General features: G+C 36.6%; 1 protein-coding gene across 1 annotated transcript in view; it reads left to right on the forward strand.

The window, feature by feature from the left end:
- Positions 1 to 18,143, forward strand: part of ANO3 (anoctamin 3) — a 320,853-nt gene that overhangs the window by 269,450 nt on the left and 33,260 nt on the right. Inside the window, exon 18 of the mRNA XM_030829525.1 lies at positions 11,762 to 11,798. Coding sequence (XP_030685385.1) covers positions 11,762 to 11,798 — 37 coding nt within the window. The remainder of the gene's footprint in view (positions 1 to 11,761; positions 11,799 to 18,143) is intronic.

An 18,143-nucleotide genomic window follows, 5' to 3' on the forward strand; every position in this document is an offset into this window, starting at 1 on the left:
CAACTGTAGCATTTTCTTTAGCATTTCTTGTAAGGCCAGTCTAGTGCTGATTAATTCATTCAGCATTTGTTTGTCTGGAAAGGCCTTTATTTCTCCTTCATTTCTGAAGGATAGCTTTGATGGATATAGTATTACTGCTTGACAAATTTTTTTTTTCCTTTCAGCACTTTAAATATAACAACCCATTTTCTTCTGGCCTGCAATTTCTGTTGAGAAATCTGCTGATAGTCTAATAGGGGCTTCCTTTATATATAACTTGAAAGTTTCTTCTTGCGGATTTTGGAATCTTCTCTTTGACTTTTGGCAGTTTGATTAATGAGTACTTTGAAGAGGATCATTTTGAGTTGAATCTAATAGGGGACTTTTGAGCTTCCTGAATCTATCCAGATACAAATTTATCTCCCAGTATTTGGGAAGTTTCTGTCTATTATCCTGTTAAATAGGCTTTCTGTGTCTTTTTCCACCTCTTCTCTCTCTAATAGTCCTATAATGGGAACATTTGTTCACTTAATGGTGTTTCATGAGTCTCATACGCTTTCTCTATTCTTATTTGTTTATTCATTTTTCTCTGACTGGGTTATTTTAAAAGACCTGTATTCAAGCTTAAAAATGTATTATTTGATTTGGTCTGTTGTTGGAACTGTCAGTTGTATTTTTTATTGTATTTATTGAATTATTCAGCTTCAAGATTTCTGTTTGCTTCTTTTTTATGTCTATCTTTTTGTTGTATTTCTCATTTGGATCATTAGTTATTTTTCTGATTTCATTGAATCATTTGTCTGTGCTCTCTTGTATCTCACTGCATTTTCTTAAGATCATTATTTACAATGCTTTTTTAGGAATTTCATAAATGTTCTTTTCTTTGGGGTCTGTTACTAGAGACTTATTGTATTTCTTTGGAGGTATCATATTTTCTTGCTATTTTGTGTTTCTTGTGTCCTTATGTTGATATCTGCAAATCTAGTGTAAATTTGTCCTTTCTGGTTTTATAGAATAGCATTTGTAGGAAGAAATTTTCTTTGGTAGGTGGTGCCAGAGGAGCTTTGGCTTTGGTTCTGAGTGGAGTCTCTAGTGTGATCTTCATGGTGTTTCTTTAGCTACAATACTTGTCAGTGATATCTGTGATATTGTCTCAGAAGCCTAGTCTATGGTTTACTATAAGGGCAATAATGTGGTTTTGCTTGGGGCTGGGGCAGCGGGCTGGATGTTAGCCCAGACAAGGGAAGCTGCAGAGGGCCAACAAGCTGTCTAGTGAGTTTCCTGCAGAGGCAGTGGCCATTTCCAGGCTGGCTGTCAGAAGCCAAGCACAGATGCTCATGGGTGTAGTGGCACTGGGTGGTTTTGCAAAGTTCTGTCTGAAGGGACAGGGTCACCACAGGACCAGCTGTCAGGCCATGCAGGAACATGCATGCACTTGGGCCAGGCAAGCTGTAGCAAGCTGTCCTGGGGATACTGCTGCTGCGGGACCTGCTTACAGGCTGTACATGAACATATGCAGGTGTTGGGGAGGGGGGCCAGGCAGGTTGCAGCAGTTGTTTCTGGGGGTGGATTCACCATAGGACTGGCTGTCAGGCTAGGTATAAGCACTCACAGGGTTGGCAGACTGTGCAGTGTAGGTGCACATGGATGTGATGGCTAGCAGCCTGTTCAGCCACTTTCCTGCTGTGCAGGTTCACCTGTTTATTGGAAGGCTGTGACAGATGCCACATGGGTTTGGATGCCAGGGTCTCAGTCCTTCAATCTGGCCTATGTGCTGGGCAGCTGAGGTCATGGTACTGTAGGCACTGTGGTAGTATGATGGCAGGGCCTCAGGAATGGAAAGTCAATTGATACTGATCCCCAGGGCAAGACACACTGTGTACATGCGTCCAGGTTCAAAATAGTATTGAGCCATAGCAGCCTAGGTCACAGTGGTGGGAGGTGCTCAAGGTGATCTCTTACAATGAGGCAATGGAGTTGCACAGACCTCAGCTACTCTCCAGACTGGATTTGAGGCCTGTGAGGATTAGGGGCTCTCCTGTAGCAAGGATTGCTGATGTTTATGGTGGCAATGGGGACCACTGAGGATCTTTGACTTATGTTTTCTCCATAGGAAGAAATTCCCCCGACTCTGAGCTAATTCTGGTAAGGGAGAGAGAGAGGTTGAGGTAGGGTGTCTTCCTCTCTGTCTGTGGTATCCTTGGTGTCTGTACTCCACATAGATTTTACCATTCCCCTGGTGCTGCCTAGCACTCTACTTCAGTCACTTTACTTACAATATAGTTCTTTATTTGTTGCTTTGGTTCTTTTTTGTTGGGGAAGGACGAGTGCCAGGCAACTGTAGTCAACCTTCTTTCTGACACCACTCTCTACATTTATATTCTATTCTATTTATATTATATTCTATAAAAAGAATATAACTTTTTCTGATCATTTGAATATTTATCTCTGTGTATAGATGTTGATTTATAATCAGAAAAAAACCGTTTGCTTTTAAAACATCCTATTTATATAAAATGAAGAACAAATTAGGAATGAAATGCATTTTCTTTTCTTTTTTTTTTTTTTTTTTTACTTTATGAGTTACCCATAACACCACAGCCATACAAGTAGCAACATTAGGTCACTTTTTGAGTTTTGTCTTTGGCAAGTAAAGAAAAGATTTATCAGTGGCTGCAGCATCCCAGCACATATGCACCCTATTCCTTCTGTTCTCATGTGTGCTTCCCTCTCTCCCCTGGCTTTGGCAATACTGTCCAAGCTTCTGTCAGTTTATATATATATGTATAAATTTTTTTTTTCAGTTCCTCAATGGTGTCTTCACAAAAACTCTGGACTTTGGACACAGGCAAAGCAGAAATTTCCTACTTGACCTGTGTAATGCTGGCCATACCACATAACATCTATGAGCTGTAATTTCTGGATCTTTTAAATGAGGGAGATAAAAATAACATATAGGGATATTGAAAGATTAAATGAGTAACCTCTCTAGTGCATAGAAGATGGTAGTAAATGTTAACTTTCTCAACACTTGTTTCCCTTCGATATTTTAAAATTTCATTTCCCTTTATAAGACTACCTATACTCATATTTCTCCTTGCAAAATACCAACTTTTACTTTTCTCCATTTTCTTCATCTTTTTGTTCATTTATTTCCCCTCATTTCAAGATATGAAAACAATAACAACCTTTTCTTTGTTCTTCCTAAATTCTTTATATCACGTTTGCATTGATTGGTGTTCATTTGTTACTCTTTTTAAAAAAATGTTTTCTATTACCCATTCATAAATATTTAAATGGTCAAGGCCATCTTTGGAGAGAAAGAGAATCACTGTTTTGTATTTTGTCTTTCTATCAAATATGTCTAGTAATATAAAAAACTTTTTTAAAATATTTAATTAGTTCATGCAGAAATCATACCACTATGATAATTTTCAGTAATCTTATTTTTAAAATGTCTTACTCTTTTTAACGCCCTTTTAAGATCTGTAATTATTTTATCTTTTATAGCTATGAATTATAAAATCAGTACATTGATATTATAAAAAGTAGTGAAGTATAAAAACGTTAGAAATGCTAAATAAAAGCTACCTTCCTTAATTCATAATGCCACTCATCTTACTATAAACCTAATTGTACCTGTTGGAGGTAATCAATGTTAATGTAGGTTGGTGCAAAAGTTATTGCGATTTTTGCCATTGAAAATAATGGCAAGAATCACAGTGACTTTTGCACCACCCTAATAGTTTCATGTCCCTTAATTATCTTCTCCTCCCATTAATTATTATTGCCTTTAAAGGAACACCCTGTGTTTCTGTGTTTGTTTTTTTTTTTGGTAATTTGTTGCAAAGACATACTGATCTTCAAAAACATCTTGAAAAGATTAATGAACTGGCTTAATATTTTGAAGATAGGGAAAGGAAAATGAAGGAGCCAAATATGGTTAATTAATTTTTACTTTGGAAGGCAAGCATGACAGCTCCTAGAACAGAAACTCTAGGTCCAAGATTCAATACTTAGTTTCCACCTTATGAAATAACTATATTCTCAAATAAGCTGAAAACTTGTCAGACCAAGCTCACGATAGAACCTGCATTTGAACAGAATGGGAGGTTTACCTTCAAACATTTTCTTACAAAATAGTTTTTTTTTATTATTTTTATTTTTTTGAGACGGAGTCTCTCTCTGTTGCCCAGGCTGGAGTGCAGTGGCGAGATCTTAGTTCACCACAACCTCTGCCTCCTGGGTTCAAGCGATTCTCCTGCCTCAGCCTCCCGAGTAGCTGGGACTATAGGCGTGCGCCATCATGCCCAGCTAATTTTTATATTTTTAGTAGAGACGGGGTTTCACCATGCTGGCCAGGCTGGTTTTGAACTCCTGACCTCGTGATCCACCCGCCTCAGCCTTCCAAAGTGCTGGGATTACAGGCGTGAGCCACCGTGCCCGGCCCAAAATATTCTTTATATTATCACTGATATTGCAGAAATCAAGATTTGGCTGAAATTTTCATTGTTGTACCAGACTCCAGTTTTATATTACTCCAGTTGCTTCTTGATGTCCAGTCCTTTAAACTCTCACTCTTCTCCACCTCCTACCCCCTTCCTCAGTTACCACACCTTCCCTAGAATCACAGTTGGTTATCATACCTATGGCTTTCTCTTTCTCTTATAAGGTTCCAATACAACTTGCTCTTAAGTTTATGTGTTTAATGAAGCTTGATGTATTATTTCTTCCAAAGCACTTGCCTTTTACAGAAAACAAAGGCTGAACTCAGCGGAGTGAATCTCTAACTGTAGAGATAAGACTTCAGAAGGCAAGTGGAGAGTATTATTTGAATTATAGAAGAGTCTTTTGAGAGCCTCAACATCCCACCAGCTCCACTTAATTGAATACTAGAACCCATGTAACTTCTTAGTGTTATAAAACAATCATAGTTCCTGGGAGAAACCAGAAGCTACCTCCTGTTTTTCTAAATATCTATTTCTACTTATTGGGCAATTTGGCATAAAGATACAGGGATTTTTGGAAGTGGAATAGACCATAAATACTTCTCCTTTGCTTTTGCAACTAACTCAGGAGAAGATTATAAAATGAATTGAGTGCAAAGGAAGTGAACTATAATACAGCCAACTCAAACAATGTAAGAAGATGGTTATATTCCTCAGATTTAATTAGTATAAAATAACAGTGCTCTTCTGAAATTATGCACTCTCTTTCTATTCAGGATGTTAAAGCACATCACAGATTATTAAATAGCCTTCTGATTCACCTGAATATACAGGATTAACCTACGGATTTAATCAAGTAGGGCTAGATCAAAACCATTAATGTCAAATATATCATGATTTAGAAAATCAAATGCTACCTTTTGTTATGCTATTTTCAGACTAAAACTAAATATACAGCTAATAAAAATATGCTTTTTGGTTGTTAATAGATTGACTACAGGATCCCTGTACCATCATTTTCTCCACATGAGGGACTTAGATTAATATTCTATTGATCAAAATTGCTTTTCAAATATAATCCATGTACATGGAGTTATAAAATATAGACATGGAAAAATAGTTTAAATCAGACTTTTTTTTTATTATTAGGAACTTTTAACATAGTTCTGTTTCTGTACATAGCCAGAAACCTTAAAGTAGTCCTTACTTATTTCTTTTATCTCCTTCACAGTATCAGTGACTAACTGTTGTGAATTTTGCTTCTGTAACATTTTTCTCATGCAATTTTTGCTCACCATCCTTGCTTCTCCTCCCTTAGTTCAACTAGTTGTCATTTTTAGCTTGGACCATTGCAGCAGGCTTCCAACTGGTTAGTTTTCCTGTCTCTAATCTAAACTCTTCCATTATGCCTTTCACAGGATTATTGGAAGGATCTTTTTAAATAGTAAATGTGATTATCATGTGCTTGAGGCTGTTTAATGGGTTTCTATTGTATTTATTGGGTATAAATTCTAAATTCATTAGCCTGGCCTGGGAAGCCCTCCATTGTTTAAAACCACTTTTCCATTCTCTTCTTGGCTAAAATTGTCTCTTGCTACCTCTCTTTCCAAATCACCCTGCACTCCAACCTACAGAACCACTTTTGCTTGTCCCCCAGGGAACTTTGCTGTTTTATACCCCTGTCTTTTTCTCCACAGTGCTTTCTGTGTCTGGAATGCCATTCCTAATTTGTCTCCTTGGCAAATATCTCCTTATCTTTGAAAATTACAGTTAAGGATCACTTCTTCCATAAAGCATTTTTTTCAGTATCGTATGTAGAATTGAATTTTGTGTTTATTCTTCTCACAGGGTGTTTGGGCATGTCAATTATTCCTCTAATCAGATTCTTCTGAAGAATTAAGCAATCCAATTTGTGAATATTCTTCTGTTACAGTGCTTAGGATATGTCATTTTTCCCATTATCAGAGTGTAAGCTCCTTATGAACAGGGGCTGTAGCTTCCTCATTTTTGTATGTCCAAGTCTTTAAATAAATTTGAAATATTTTATTCACCAAATATCTTAGCATCTTGCTTACTGTATGTGCTCAAAATTATTTTTGGTTATTGGAATTGTATTTTAATGTATTTCAAGTTTGCAGCACTTATTTTAATTTACACTTATAACCAAAGATTCAAAATAGGTGGATTATGTCATTCCTAAATAAATATTTAACTCGGGAGAAAAATATGGGCTAATACAATCAAAATTTGGTTACAAGTCCTTACAGGTCATGAAAGTAATTTAAAATAGTATTTTCTATTTTTTACTATGCATCAGATCACCTGGAACACTTTTGAAAAACTAAGGATTCTTTTTTTTTTTTTTTAATTTTTGTATTTTTTGAAATGGAGTCTCACTGTGTCACCCAGGCTGGAGTGCAGTGGCAGGATCTCAGCTCACAGCAACTTCTGCCTCTCATATTCAAGCGATTCTCGTGCCTTAGCCTCCCAAGTAGTTGGGGGCACATCACCACACCCGGCTAGTTTTTGTATTTTCAGTAGAGACAGGGTTTCACTATGTTGGCCAGGCCAGTCTCGAACTCCTGACCTCAAGAGATCCACCTGCATTGGCCTCCCAAAGTGTTGGGATTACAGCCATGAGCCACTGCACCCGGCCAAAAAACTACAGATTCTTAAGTCCTGTTCAGAATCTCCTTTGTTGGGCTAAGAAATCTGTATTTAAAACAAATCATTCAAAAATACTCTCTAGTAATTCTTATCCAGCCAGCCCCTCAAATAGCATTAGAAAATCATTAATTTAAGAGAGCTAAGGTAATTTTGATGCACAATCAAGATCAGAAATCACATCTTCCAAAATTAAATTACAAATAATTTAACAATAATTAAAACATCAACATATTATTTTTAACATCCCTTTATCAGGCATATAGCTAAACAACTACAAAGATTTTGAAACCGAGAATTGCTCTTTCCTAAGCCTACCATTTTTCTTCTTTATTTTGCTACCCTCAGAAAATGATATGCTACTTGAAGGTGCCAAAAGTAGCATGGTACTATTATATCAGGAAATGTTCCTAAAAATATTTTAATGAAAATTAAATATGCAAAATTATTCCCAAAATGTATATTCTTGTTGCTTGACAATCCAACTTTAACTAATTTTGTCATGTTACAGCAGCATGACAGCTGCCTGGCCTCATGATTAAAGGGTAACTTTTAAGAAATATATAGAAACATCAGAACAGAAGTACTGTTAGAGTTTGAAAAATCTGGAATTAAGCTAATTAAATCATTTCAGCATGGTGAAATTCTTTTAATCAAAAATGAAAATGCTATTAAAATCAAATTTTATAAATATTAAATTAAATTTTATTAAAATTAAACTATTAAAAATTTTTAAATGAAAGAATGAACTCCTTTTGGTTTTGCTCCTCTCATTTTAAAATCCATGTACCATGCACAGAGCACTCTATAACAAAAAAAGAAAAAATCCTATCTACATTTGGCTAATTTAAGTTCTCCATGTAGGTTCTGGACTTTTCTCCCTTGTTGATCCATTCTTATCTCTAGAGTCCAGAGCATACATCCCTATACTTCTTTCATGGGCCTGATCACTGAAGGCCTCAAAATACACCTAACTTTCCTAATACCTGGTTACCACTGGTTACCAATTACAATGCAAATAGGCTATTATGGAATAGGGTGGATCAAAGGGTTGGACCATGCATCTTAACCAAGAAAAGAGGTAATGTCAAACGACTCATCTCATAAGAGGATTGGCTTTTTAATAAATGTATTTGTCTAGTTTGTTCATGTCTATGTCCATAGTTTCTAGAAATTCAGACAAGTAGATTACTGGAAAAGGGCAGGCTCTTTTCAATTCTGCAAAAGCTTGGAGTTTATTTTCACAGTGAAGGCTGAATTATGGGGCTATGACTAAAAGAGAAAAGGTTCTAAAACCCATGTAGAACTGCCTAATATACCCCCTCACAATAACTATGTCCTTTTCCTGCCTTTGCTGTTCTTTTTCTCCAAAACTGGTTTTTGCATAACACCCCAAACAAGGCATTACTAGGAACATGATGAAGTCTTAGCTGAGAATGAATTCTAAAATTCTTACCGTGGCCTACTGTGCACTGAGAAAGTGTTTCCCTGTGAGCTCTCAATGACTCATCTCTTACTACTTCACTGTCTTATTGCTGCCACTCCTTTCTCTCTAACTTCTCTGCCCTTCATGAAATACATCAAGTCCATGCCAGTCTCAGAGCATTGGCATTCCCATTTCTGTGTCTCCAAGGTACTTAGCTGAGATTTCTGCTTGGCACCCTCCCTCACTGCATGCACTTCTCTGCTCAGATGCTACCCTCTTGAAGAGGCTTTTCTGAATATTCTATAAAATAGTACTCTGTGTCTACCAAAACTCTCTATCCACTCTGCCTGCTGTATTTTCCCTCAGAGCACTTTTCACCTCCTGACCAATTACATATTTATCTGCCATTTATCTCTACCCACTGAAATTTGAGTTCCATGAAAGTAGAGATTATGTCTTTTTGATTCAGGTTTGTTTGGTTTCTAAAACACTGACTGATGCACTAGAAATTTATCATGAATATAGTAACCTAATTAATGTGTATGAATAAGAGAATTTCAGCTTACTAAATGCATAAGTGGCTGATTTTTTCAAGTATAGGTTCTCCAACATGTTGTCATGTGTGGGTATGTGTGTGTATCAGGTAGGGCCCGGAATATTATCCCTGAAGCCCTTTATCCTCTTCCCCAACAAGCACGTACTCATTCCACTTTACACAATCACATACACATGCACACACTCACAGCTTGCATATACTGCCAAAGTGATTGGTGCCAGACACCATACAGTTGGATATATTTAAATCATTATTTATTTTTATAGTCTGTAGTTTGAGATTTAACAATTCACTCCGCTTGAACTGATTTTGTAGCTCATCAGTGATGTTGCCAGTCAGCCATAGCATTTGGGCCTTGGATGATGCAGGTTTGCAAATACCCTAGAAAGTCTTCCAACAGCATTATGGCATCTTTCGTGATTTATAACTTTCTTCTTAGTGTTATTGTAACCCCCCTAGTGCATCAGTTGCAGATATTTCCATCCTAAGTTTGCAGAGTGGCTCTATGTGCTAGATACTAAGACAAAAATTTGAATAGGACTGGGCGCGGTGGCTCATGTCTGAATCCTAGCACTTTGGGAGGCCGGGGCAGATGAGGAATTGGAGACCAGCCTGGGCAACATGCCCAAAAGCCATCTCTGGGAAAAAAAAGAAAAAAAGAAAGAAAATGAGCCAGGCATCATGGTGGTGTGTACCTGTGGTTACAGCTACTTGGGAAGCCGAGGTGGGAGGATCGCCTGAGCCCAGGAAGTTGAGGATGCAGTGAGCCGTGATAATGCCATTGCACTCCAGCCTGGGCTTTAGAGTGAGACCTTGTCTCGAAAATAAATAAATAGTTAAAAATGAAATGGTTTATGTGACAAGGCACGATGTAGGTGGTGCTAGACAGCCATGATAGTCAGTCCTGACTTTGCTACTTGCTCAGTAGTGTTGTCTCACTACTAAGGTGCCTGACATTCTACGACTTAGTTTCTTCTTCTGTAAAATGGGGATCATTATACCTACTTAACAAAGTTATTGTTAAGGAATAATAAAATATGTAAAGCACTGTTTGGCACAAGCCAAATGGCAATTATTTAACTAGAACTAACTTTCAGCCCCCACAAAGGGACTCAACTCAATGCTAGAGGCATAGTGGGTGCTCAGGTACTATTTTTTTGGGCGATTGAATCTATCATATTATACTCCTGGGAGACCCTGCTATGATTATCTCACTTAATAAATAGGACATGAAAAAGTCCTTGTTATAGTAGGAATCACTTGGTGTTCATGAATTCACAGTAATCTTATCCTAAAATTTGAAAATTATAGTTTGTGTATAGCTAAAACAAAAACAAAGACAAAAAACCTGCACTAGGAGGAGAATGAGAGTATTGTACTCAGTGTAATCTTTCTGTCTCCAGATAACACTTTAACTCTTAGGAAGGGGCAGATTTGAATCACAGCTAAGATGAGTAATCACAATCATTTTACTGAAAGAACTGTCAGAGAAGGTGAACAACTTTTAATATGTCCAGACGTATGCCTTTTAATTTTTCGTGCCAACAGGCAAGGTTATTGGAAATGATAATCTAAACAATTTTTTATTGAATTATGTGGTTATGATATGCTATTCACATGCACATACATATACCCACAAGTACTTCTGTCTATAGCGAATACTTTCCCAACTATATTTACTTGGAATATTGTGAAATGTATGCCCTTTCCTTGAGTCTATGTAAATATTGGTCAGAGTATATAGGAGAAGGGAAAAGATGGCAGAAGAGGAAAAGTATTATCAGAAAAATCAGTTGTGACTTACAGATTCAACAGATTTGATTTACGCATCTGTTTTAAATAACTACAAAAACAATTTTGTTTTTTACAAATACAAATGTATACGGTTTTTTGTCGTAGTTTAGAAATTTCTTTATCAGTAGGACAGAATTCAAACTTTCACTTCGCCTTCCAGTGTAGTAAAAAAACTATAAATTTTTTAATTTTTAATTTTTATTTTTTTATTTTTTTTATTTTTATTTCTTTTTTATTTTTGAGACACAGTCTCACTCTCGCCCAGGCTGGAGTGTGGTGGCATGATCTCCGCTCACTGCAAGCTCTGCCTCCTGGGTTCATGCCATTCTCCTGCCTCAGTCTCCCAAGTAGCTGGGACTACAGGCGGCCGCCAACACGCCCGGCTAATTTTTTGTATTTTTAGTAGAGACGGGGTTTCACCATGTTAGCCAGCATGGTCTCCATCTTCTGACTTCGTGATCCGCCCGCCTAGGCCTCCCAAAGTGCTGGGATTACAGGCGTGAGCCACCGCGCCCGGCCAAAAAACTCTAATTTTGAGCTCAAATCTCAGCTCAGCCATTGATTAGCTGAATGACTTTTAGGGACTTTTTCTCATTTCTTGATTTACAAAATGAAAATGAAGATAGCTAGAAGAAAAGACTCGTTATTATAGATTACAAGTGTATCTACACACATATGTGCAAGTGCACACACATTTACATTCACATATATATCAATTTCATTCATGTATGTATATATAAAGCCTTACATACTAAGTTTCAATAAATGTTTCTATTTAATGTAAAATGTAACCACTGTATAACGTACATTATAGATGTTTCTTCAAATAGTGTAAATACCAGCCTTTTCCAAAAGAGAAGAATAATGTTCACTATGTATTCTCTTTTATTACAGGCTTATGAAAAAATTGCTTACCTCCTCACCAATTTAGGTAAGTCCATTTTTCTTACTTCACTCCTTAGTCAGAAAATAACATATGGGCATGTCAGTCTGTAGTTACTTTATGTAATGTAGCATTTTAATAAGGGCAATTATTTAAGTATTTACCAATAAAAGGAGAGGGGTAGTAAAGGAAGTTGGTCCATATTGAATAACAATAGAGAGACAATGCATCTAGTTACAAAATATTTTTACTAGAAATCAGCACTCCTAGTTCTTCCTACTTAGGAGTGCTTGCTTCTCCAACTTTTCAGTTCTTTGGGTTTTTCCTCAATATTTATTTTTTATCAAATTGTTATACTACATGTACACTTTTTAAAAGCCAAAACAGTATTAAGAGATTTACAATGAAAACCAGTCCTTTACCACATCACCCATTCCTATTTTCTATACCAAAGTAACTAGTTTTTAACTTTTTTTTTTTTTTTTTTTTTTTTTTGAGATGGAGCCTTGCTCAGTCACCCAGACTGGAGTGCGGTGGTGACGCGATCTCGGCTCACTGCAATCTCCACCTCCCAGGTTCACGCCATTCTCCGGCCTCAGCCTCCTGATAGCTGGGACTGCAGGCGCCTGCCACCACGTCCGGCTAATTTTTTGTATTTTTAGTAGAGACGGGTTTCACCGTGTTAGCCAGGATGGTCTCAATCTCCTGACCTCGTGATCAGCCCGCCTCGGCCTCCCAAGATGCTGGGATTACAGGCATGAGCCACCACATCCGGCTACTTTTTAGCATTTTTATCTGTTTATTTTGTTATTTCCCACCATGTTTCCATGTAATATTGTTCCATTGCCATTATTGGATTTTATCTTTTGATAGCTATTGCCTTCCCTTTATAAAAGTATGAATTATTAAGACTTAGCTCTTAATGTTCCCTGCAGTGCCCTGTCCCCCCACACTCCATCTTTCATTATCTGATAAACACAGTTATTTCTCCTCCTTCCAAGGTGGATATATCAGCATTTTTAGCCAAATTAATCGTTAGTCTTCACATCATTATGTCTCTAAACTATTTTCATACCTACAGCATGGTATATTCTATAATTGTGTATGCTTTTTATACCACTTCTGTATTTTTTAAGCTAATAATGGCCCCTTTTTTGCTTAGTTTTTTACATACTTTTCTTAATTTATCCCAAAGGTTTTGCCAAGACTCTAAATTTTCTCTCAATATATTCAAACACATCAAGTATTACACAAACTTGATTTTCTTCTTTGAGTTGCCCTCTCAAGCTGTCTCCTCCAAACCAGATGGGTTATTTTCTACGCTTGTAGCCAGCTGCATCTAGACTTACTTTCATAAGCACTCTGGGAATTCCTTTTATATTTTTCTATAATTTGGATACTACTTACTAAATCCTATGTCTTATTCCTTCTTGGCTCAGTTCCTTATTTTGCTACTTGTAAGTAAGTTTCTTAAAACTTTGTATATCTGAAAATGTCTCTATTCTAGCCTCAAACTTGATATTCATGTTCCTGGGTATGAAACTCTATGTTAGAAATATGCCCCTTTGAATTTTGAAGGAACTTCATTTTCTTCTGAATTCCAGCATTGTTACTGAGAGCTCTGCTACCATTCTGATTTGCAGTCCTTTGCACAGGACCTGTTTTGATTTTTTTTATTTGTTTATACTCTAGGATAATTTTGAATCTTTTTTCATTTTGAGATTTCACAATGATGTACTTTGGTGAAAACCTTTTATCATTTGTTATGCTGGATACTTAGTGCCTCCCATCAATATTTATATCCATTGTGTCCTGTGGGAAGCAGACACTGAGATGGAGTTTGTAATGCAAGAGATTTCTTAGGGGAAAACCCTGAGGAAAGGAGCAGGACTGGATAAGGAGAGCCTCAGACAACAATGCAGATCTGATGGTTTTAACCAATCCAATGGAGAGCTCTAGAATAAATATTTCAAATAAAGATTTAGAGGATTCCAACATTGGGTATAATTGAGTATAACTGGCCAAGACCTAGTACCCCTGTCATTCTGAGTCACTGGTTGGTTGTTGCCTGGGAAGAGCAAGACCTTGGCATGAAAGCTGAGGCATAGGATGAGGGAGGAAACAGCTGGAGGCTGTCAGCTGACTGTACTCCTTGCAGCTGAACAGCAAGTTCTTACTGAAGGGAAATCCTAGTGGCAAACCTCCACTGCTGCCATAATCTGAAAACTCAGAAACTTCACTTCCAGGAGATTTTTGTACATTCTTTGTTCAATAATTTGCTCCTTTTAGAAATCTTTCTGAAACTCTTTATATTCAGATGTTTCTTATCATATTCAATAGTTAATTTTTTTTTCTTCATTTTCTATGATTTTTGTTGGGATTTCTTCAAGATGACCTCAACCTTATCTTCCAAGTATTCTCCTGAATGTTTTATATTGGCTCGTGCTTTACATTTTCTAGAGTTATTTCCTGTTCTCTGAATGTCCTTTTTCTATGTCATCCAATTCCAGCTTCACAGATGCAGTCTCTTAAGTAGGCAATATAATGTAATTGTTAAGAATATCGGTTCTAGAGTGAGAATGCATGAGTTGAAATCTTTGCACCATAACTTACAACATTATCAGTAGTTGCACAGTAATAATCAATTATTTTATTCTCTTGGTTTCTCAAATTTTATATATATATATATTATATATGTGTATATATATAATATATATATGTGTGGGTATATATATATACACAAGTGTGTATATATATGTGTGTGTGTATATTATATATATATATATACACACACAAGGAGATAGTGTCTGTGCTCTGGAGCTAACATTGGAGAAACAATGTTTTGAAAGGGGAAGACAGCAGGCTTTGGAGTTGGATATAGCAATGAACATTTGGATTGCCCCATCATGACTGTATAACTATCAGCAGCTTTTTCCTCTCCCTGTTCTCTCTTCTTCATCTCCCCTCCTTCTTCTCTTCCTCCTCTTTCTCCTCCCTCTGCTTCTCCTTCTTCTTTACTTTCTGGGCCTTCGTTTCCTCACTGGTAAAATGACAATAATAATCGTTCCTATTTCACCATTGTTGTAGGTTGGCTGCCTGACACATGACAAGTGTTCAGTAAATAGCAATGATCCAGTTAATTGTTCTTTAAACCCTCTGAGCTGCATTTTCTTCAGTTGGGTAACGAAGCACTAGCTCTGTTCCTTACATTCATTTGCTTTTAAAGTACCCTATACCCAGGATTGAAGCAAGTCTAAGGAGAATGACTTGGGAAAATCATAATTAATATTAGGAAATAGAACAGTTATTTGTGCTAAGTATCAAGAAATGTCAAAGTTTTCACTTGATATTTGATTTTTTCCTCTATAACCCAGTGATGATTTATGTCTGTTGATTCATCAGTTAACTAATGGACTATATTAGTTTAAATAATAAAAATATTGACAGTTTGATTAAAATAATAGAATTGTATGTGTGTGTGTGTGTGTGTGTGTGTGCCTGACATTATATTCTGTTTAATTTTTGGGTGTGCTAATTTGTGCTTCAAAATACAAGTGAAAAATTGAGTTTTACTTCTCAGAAGAGGTCATGTGCTACTTAAAGAATTTTTTAAAACTTTCTGTTTCTTGATTTATTTTTTCCAAATATTTTCAAAAACCACAAAGCAAAAAATATAAAGCTTAAACTCTATTACATTTGTTTTTTAACATGGGAAAAATTAAAAGCATTTACTTCAAAGTGATTTTTTTGAACTTTGGTTTCTCAATGTTGAGAATTAGATCAGGATGGCTGCTAATTGTTCTTAATAATGCACTATGTTAAAGATACATTGGGATTATAAGGAACAATTAAGCCAACTAATGAAAAGAGTTTTGACTTTGTCAAACAGAGGTCAAAACTACCTCACAGTTTTACAACCATAACACATAGTAACTTCCTACCATACACACTATTAATTCCAAGGAACAGAGAAATTAACAGTAAAAAGCAAGGACTAATTACCATACTGGGTGACTGCATCTCATAACTAGCTTTTCATCCATAACTAGCTTCATTAGGGAAAAAGTAAGAGATATTTTGGCCAGAAATACATTATCCTAGAAACAGCGCCTATATCCTTAGTGTTGAGGATTTGATTCCTCCTCTCAGTTAAAAGCTAATTCAAAATGATCCACAACGTGCTATATTTGTGAATGGCATGGTGTTGAAAAATAAAAGTTTTCTTCCTGGCAGCGTAGACCCTAGGTTAAACCTCAAAGTTGTCATCATTGCAGTAACTTCCATTGTTTCAGTTGTCTCTTGCCACATAGCCATTTATTCCAAACTTAGTAGCTCAGGACAACAACTTATTATTTTTAATGATCCCGCAATTTAAATTAGCCCCTGCTATGTGATTTTTCTGCTCCATGTGCCATCTGCTGGAGCTGGTGTGTAAGAGGGCCTCTTCAGTCACGTCTGTTTCCTCATAAGGAATTATTGGAATAGCTGGTGTCTTCAGCCTTCTTCTCCTCTATGTGCCTCTACCTGACTAGCTTGCTTATAGCAGCATAATAGGATGTCTTACATGTCAACTGGCTTCCAGGAAGACAAGCCCCTATACACAAGTGCTTATCTAGCTTCTGCTTGCATTTTACTTGCATATCCAATCTCCTCTTGGTGAAGGCAAGTCAGAGTCAAGGTTGGAGGCAACTACGCTAGGGTATGTATACTTGGAGGAGTAGTTCACTGTGGACACCAGTTTAACTGCTACCAGTGTAACAATCCTCCACTTCTAGCAAAATGCCATTCTGCTGGGAACATTGTAATCTTCATCAGAATAGGTAAAGCAACTGAACAGCACTCAACATGTCTCCAACTGGGTATATAACCTTACTACCATTTAGAATGATTTCTCCCAGTAAAATCATAGTAATCTTTTCTGATATCAGAGCTCGCCTCTGTGAAACCTTTGTTGACTTCTCAATCCTTCACTCTACAATGTTCCTTTAGCTGTTGGTGATTCCTTTCATTACTGCATCTATTACATTATTCTTATCTATCTGCCTATCTATCTATCTATCTATTTACTTTCTTTACAAGACTAAAAAATTCTTACGGCCAAGAATTGAATGTACTTACTTCTGATTCTTTCAATCCTTAGGTACAAAGTTTGGCATGCATTCATCCATAAAAGAAATATGTATGGAGGACCTAATATTTTAGACAATGTGATAGGGAGATGGACCATTAGACTATCAAGATGCATTATTCCTTTAATAAACTGTTGAATTAAACCTGCTATTTTTTTTTTCTTTTGAGACAGAGTTTCACTCTTGTTGCCCAGGCTGGAAGGCAATGGTGCAATCTCAACTCACCGCAACCTCTCAGATTCAAGCAATTCTCTTGCCTCAGCCTCCCGAGTAGCTGGGATTACAGGCTTGCACCACCACGCCTGGCTAATTTTGTATTTTTAGTAGAGACGGGGGTTTCTCCATGTTGGTCAGGCTGGTCTCGAACTGCCAACCTCAGGTGATCTGCCTGCCTTGGCCTCCCAAAGTGCTGGTACAACAGGCATGAGCCACTGCACCAGGCCTAAATCTGCTATATTTTATTTAGGAATTTCCAATGGGATTTTAAGTAAAAATAGTTGGTAGATTTTTACTTGCGCTGTCCTTGAAGGGTTTTAATGTCAGAAATTATGCAAATCTCACAAATAACAAGAAGATATGTTCAGTCTCCATCATCATAGTGTAGATAGTATCAAGTCTGTTCCAGTATGAAATAGCAGCCCAGTAAACACTTGTCAGAAGAGTGGTTGAAAAATTAATAAGTATATCAAGAATGGCCCACAAATAAATGTGTTGAATATAACATTTAGAGGTATGTGGTTCTCCTTATATAATTAAGAATTGTAAAAAACAGAGTTTAAAACTTTAATTTTATTGACAATGTTTTAAAGTATTATTTGTCTTCACTGGCATTTCTCACAGGACAATTTGGAGCACTTCACATCTTCAGTTTGGCTTCTCATAGAAGGGTCACTTTAGTTGGCCACATAGATTCCTTAATTATTGTCACTTGACATTAATCAGGAAAACATGAACTTTCAGAGAAAGTCTTATTTTGGAAGGATGAAGTCTATTACTAAATCCTGTTTTAGGACATCCAAACTATCCAAACACTTTTCTTGTGTACATGTAGCTTTTATTATCACACAGTTTTATAAAAAGCAGTTTATAAGGCATTTCGATAATGACATACTTTCTGGTTTGTTACAGGCCTAACCACTCCTTATCATATTAAACCAAAACTCTCTGCCCCTCATGGTTAAGTTTTTGGGCTTTGAAGGCATTTGGCCTTATGCCACTAGACTTAGTCGAGATATAGTTTTCTTTTCTTTTATTACATTGTTGA

Source organism: Nomascus leucogenys, chromosome 15 (genome assembly GCF_006542625.1).
Source record: "Nomascus leucogenys isolate Asia chromosome 15, Asia_NLE_v1, whole genome shotgun sequence".
In the NCBI taxonomy this organism is placed as follows: Eukaryota; Metazoa; Chordata; class Mammalia; order Primates; family Hylobatidae; genus Nomascus; species Nomascus leucogenys.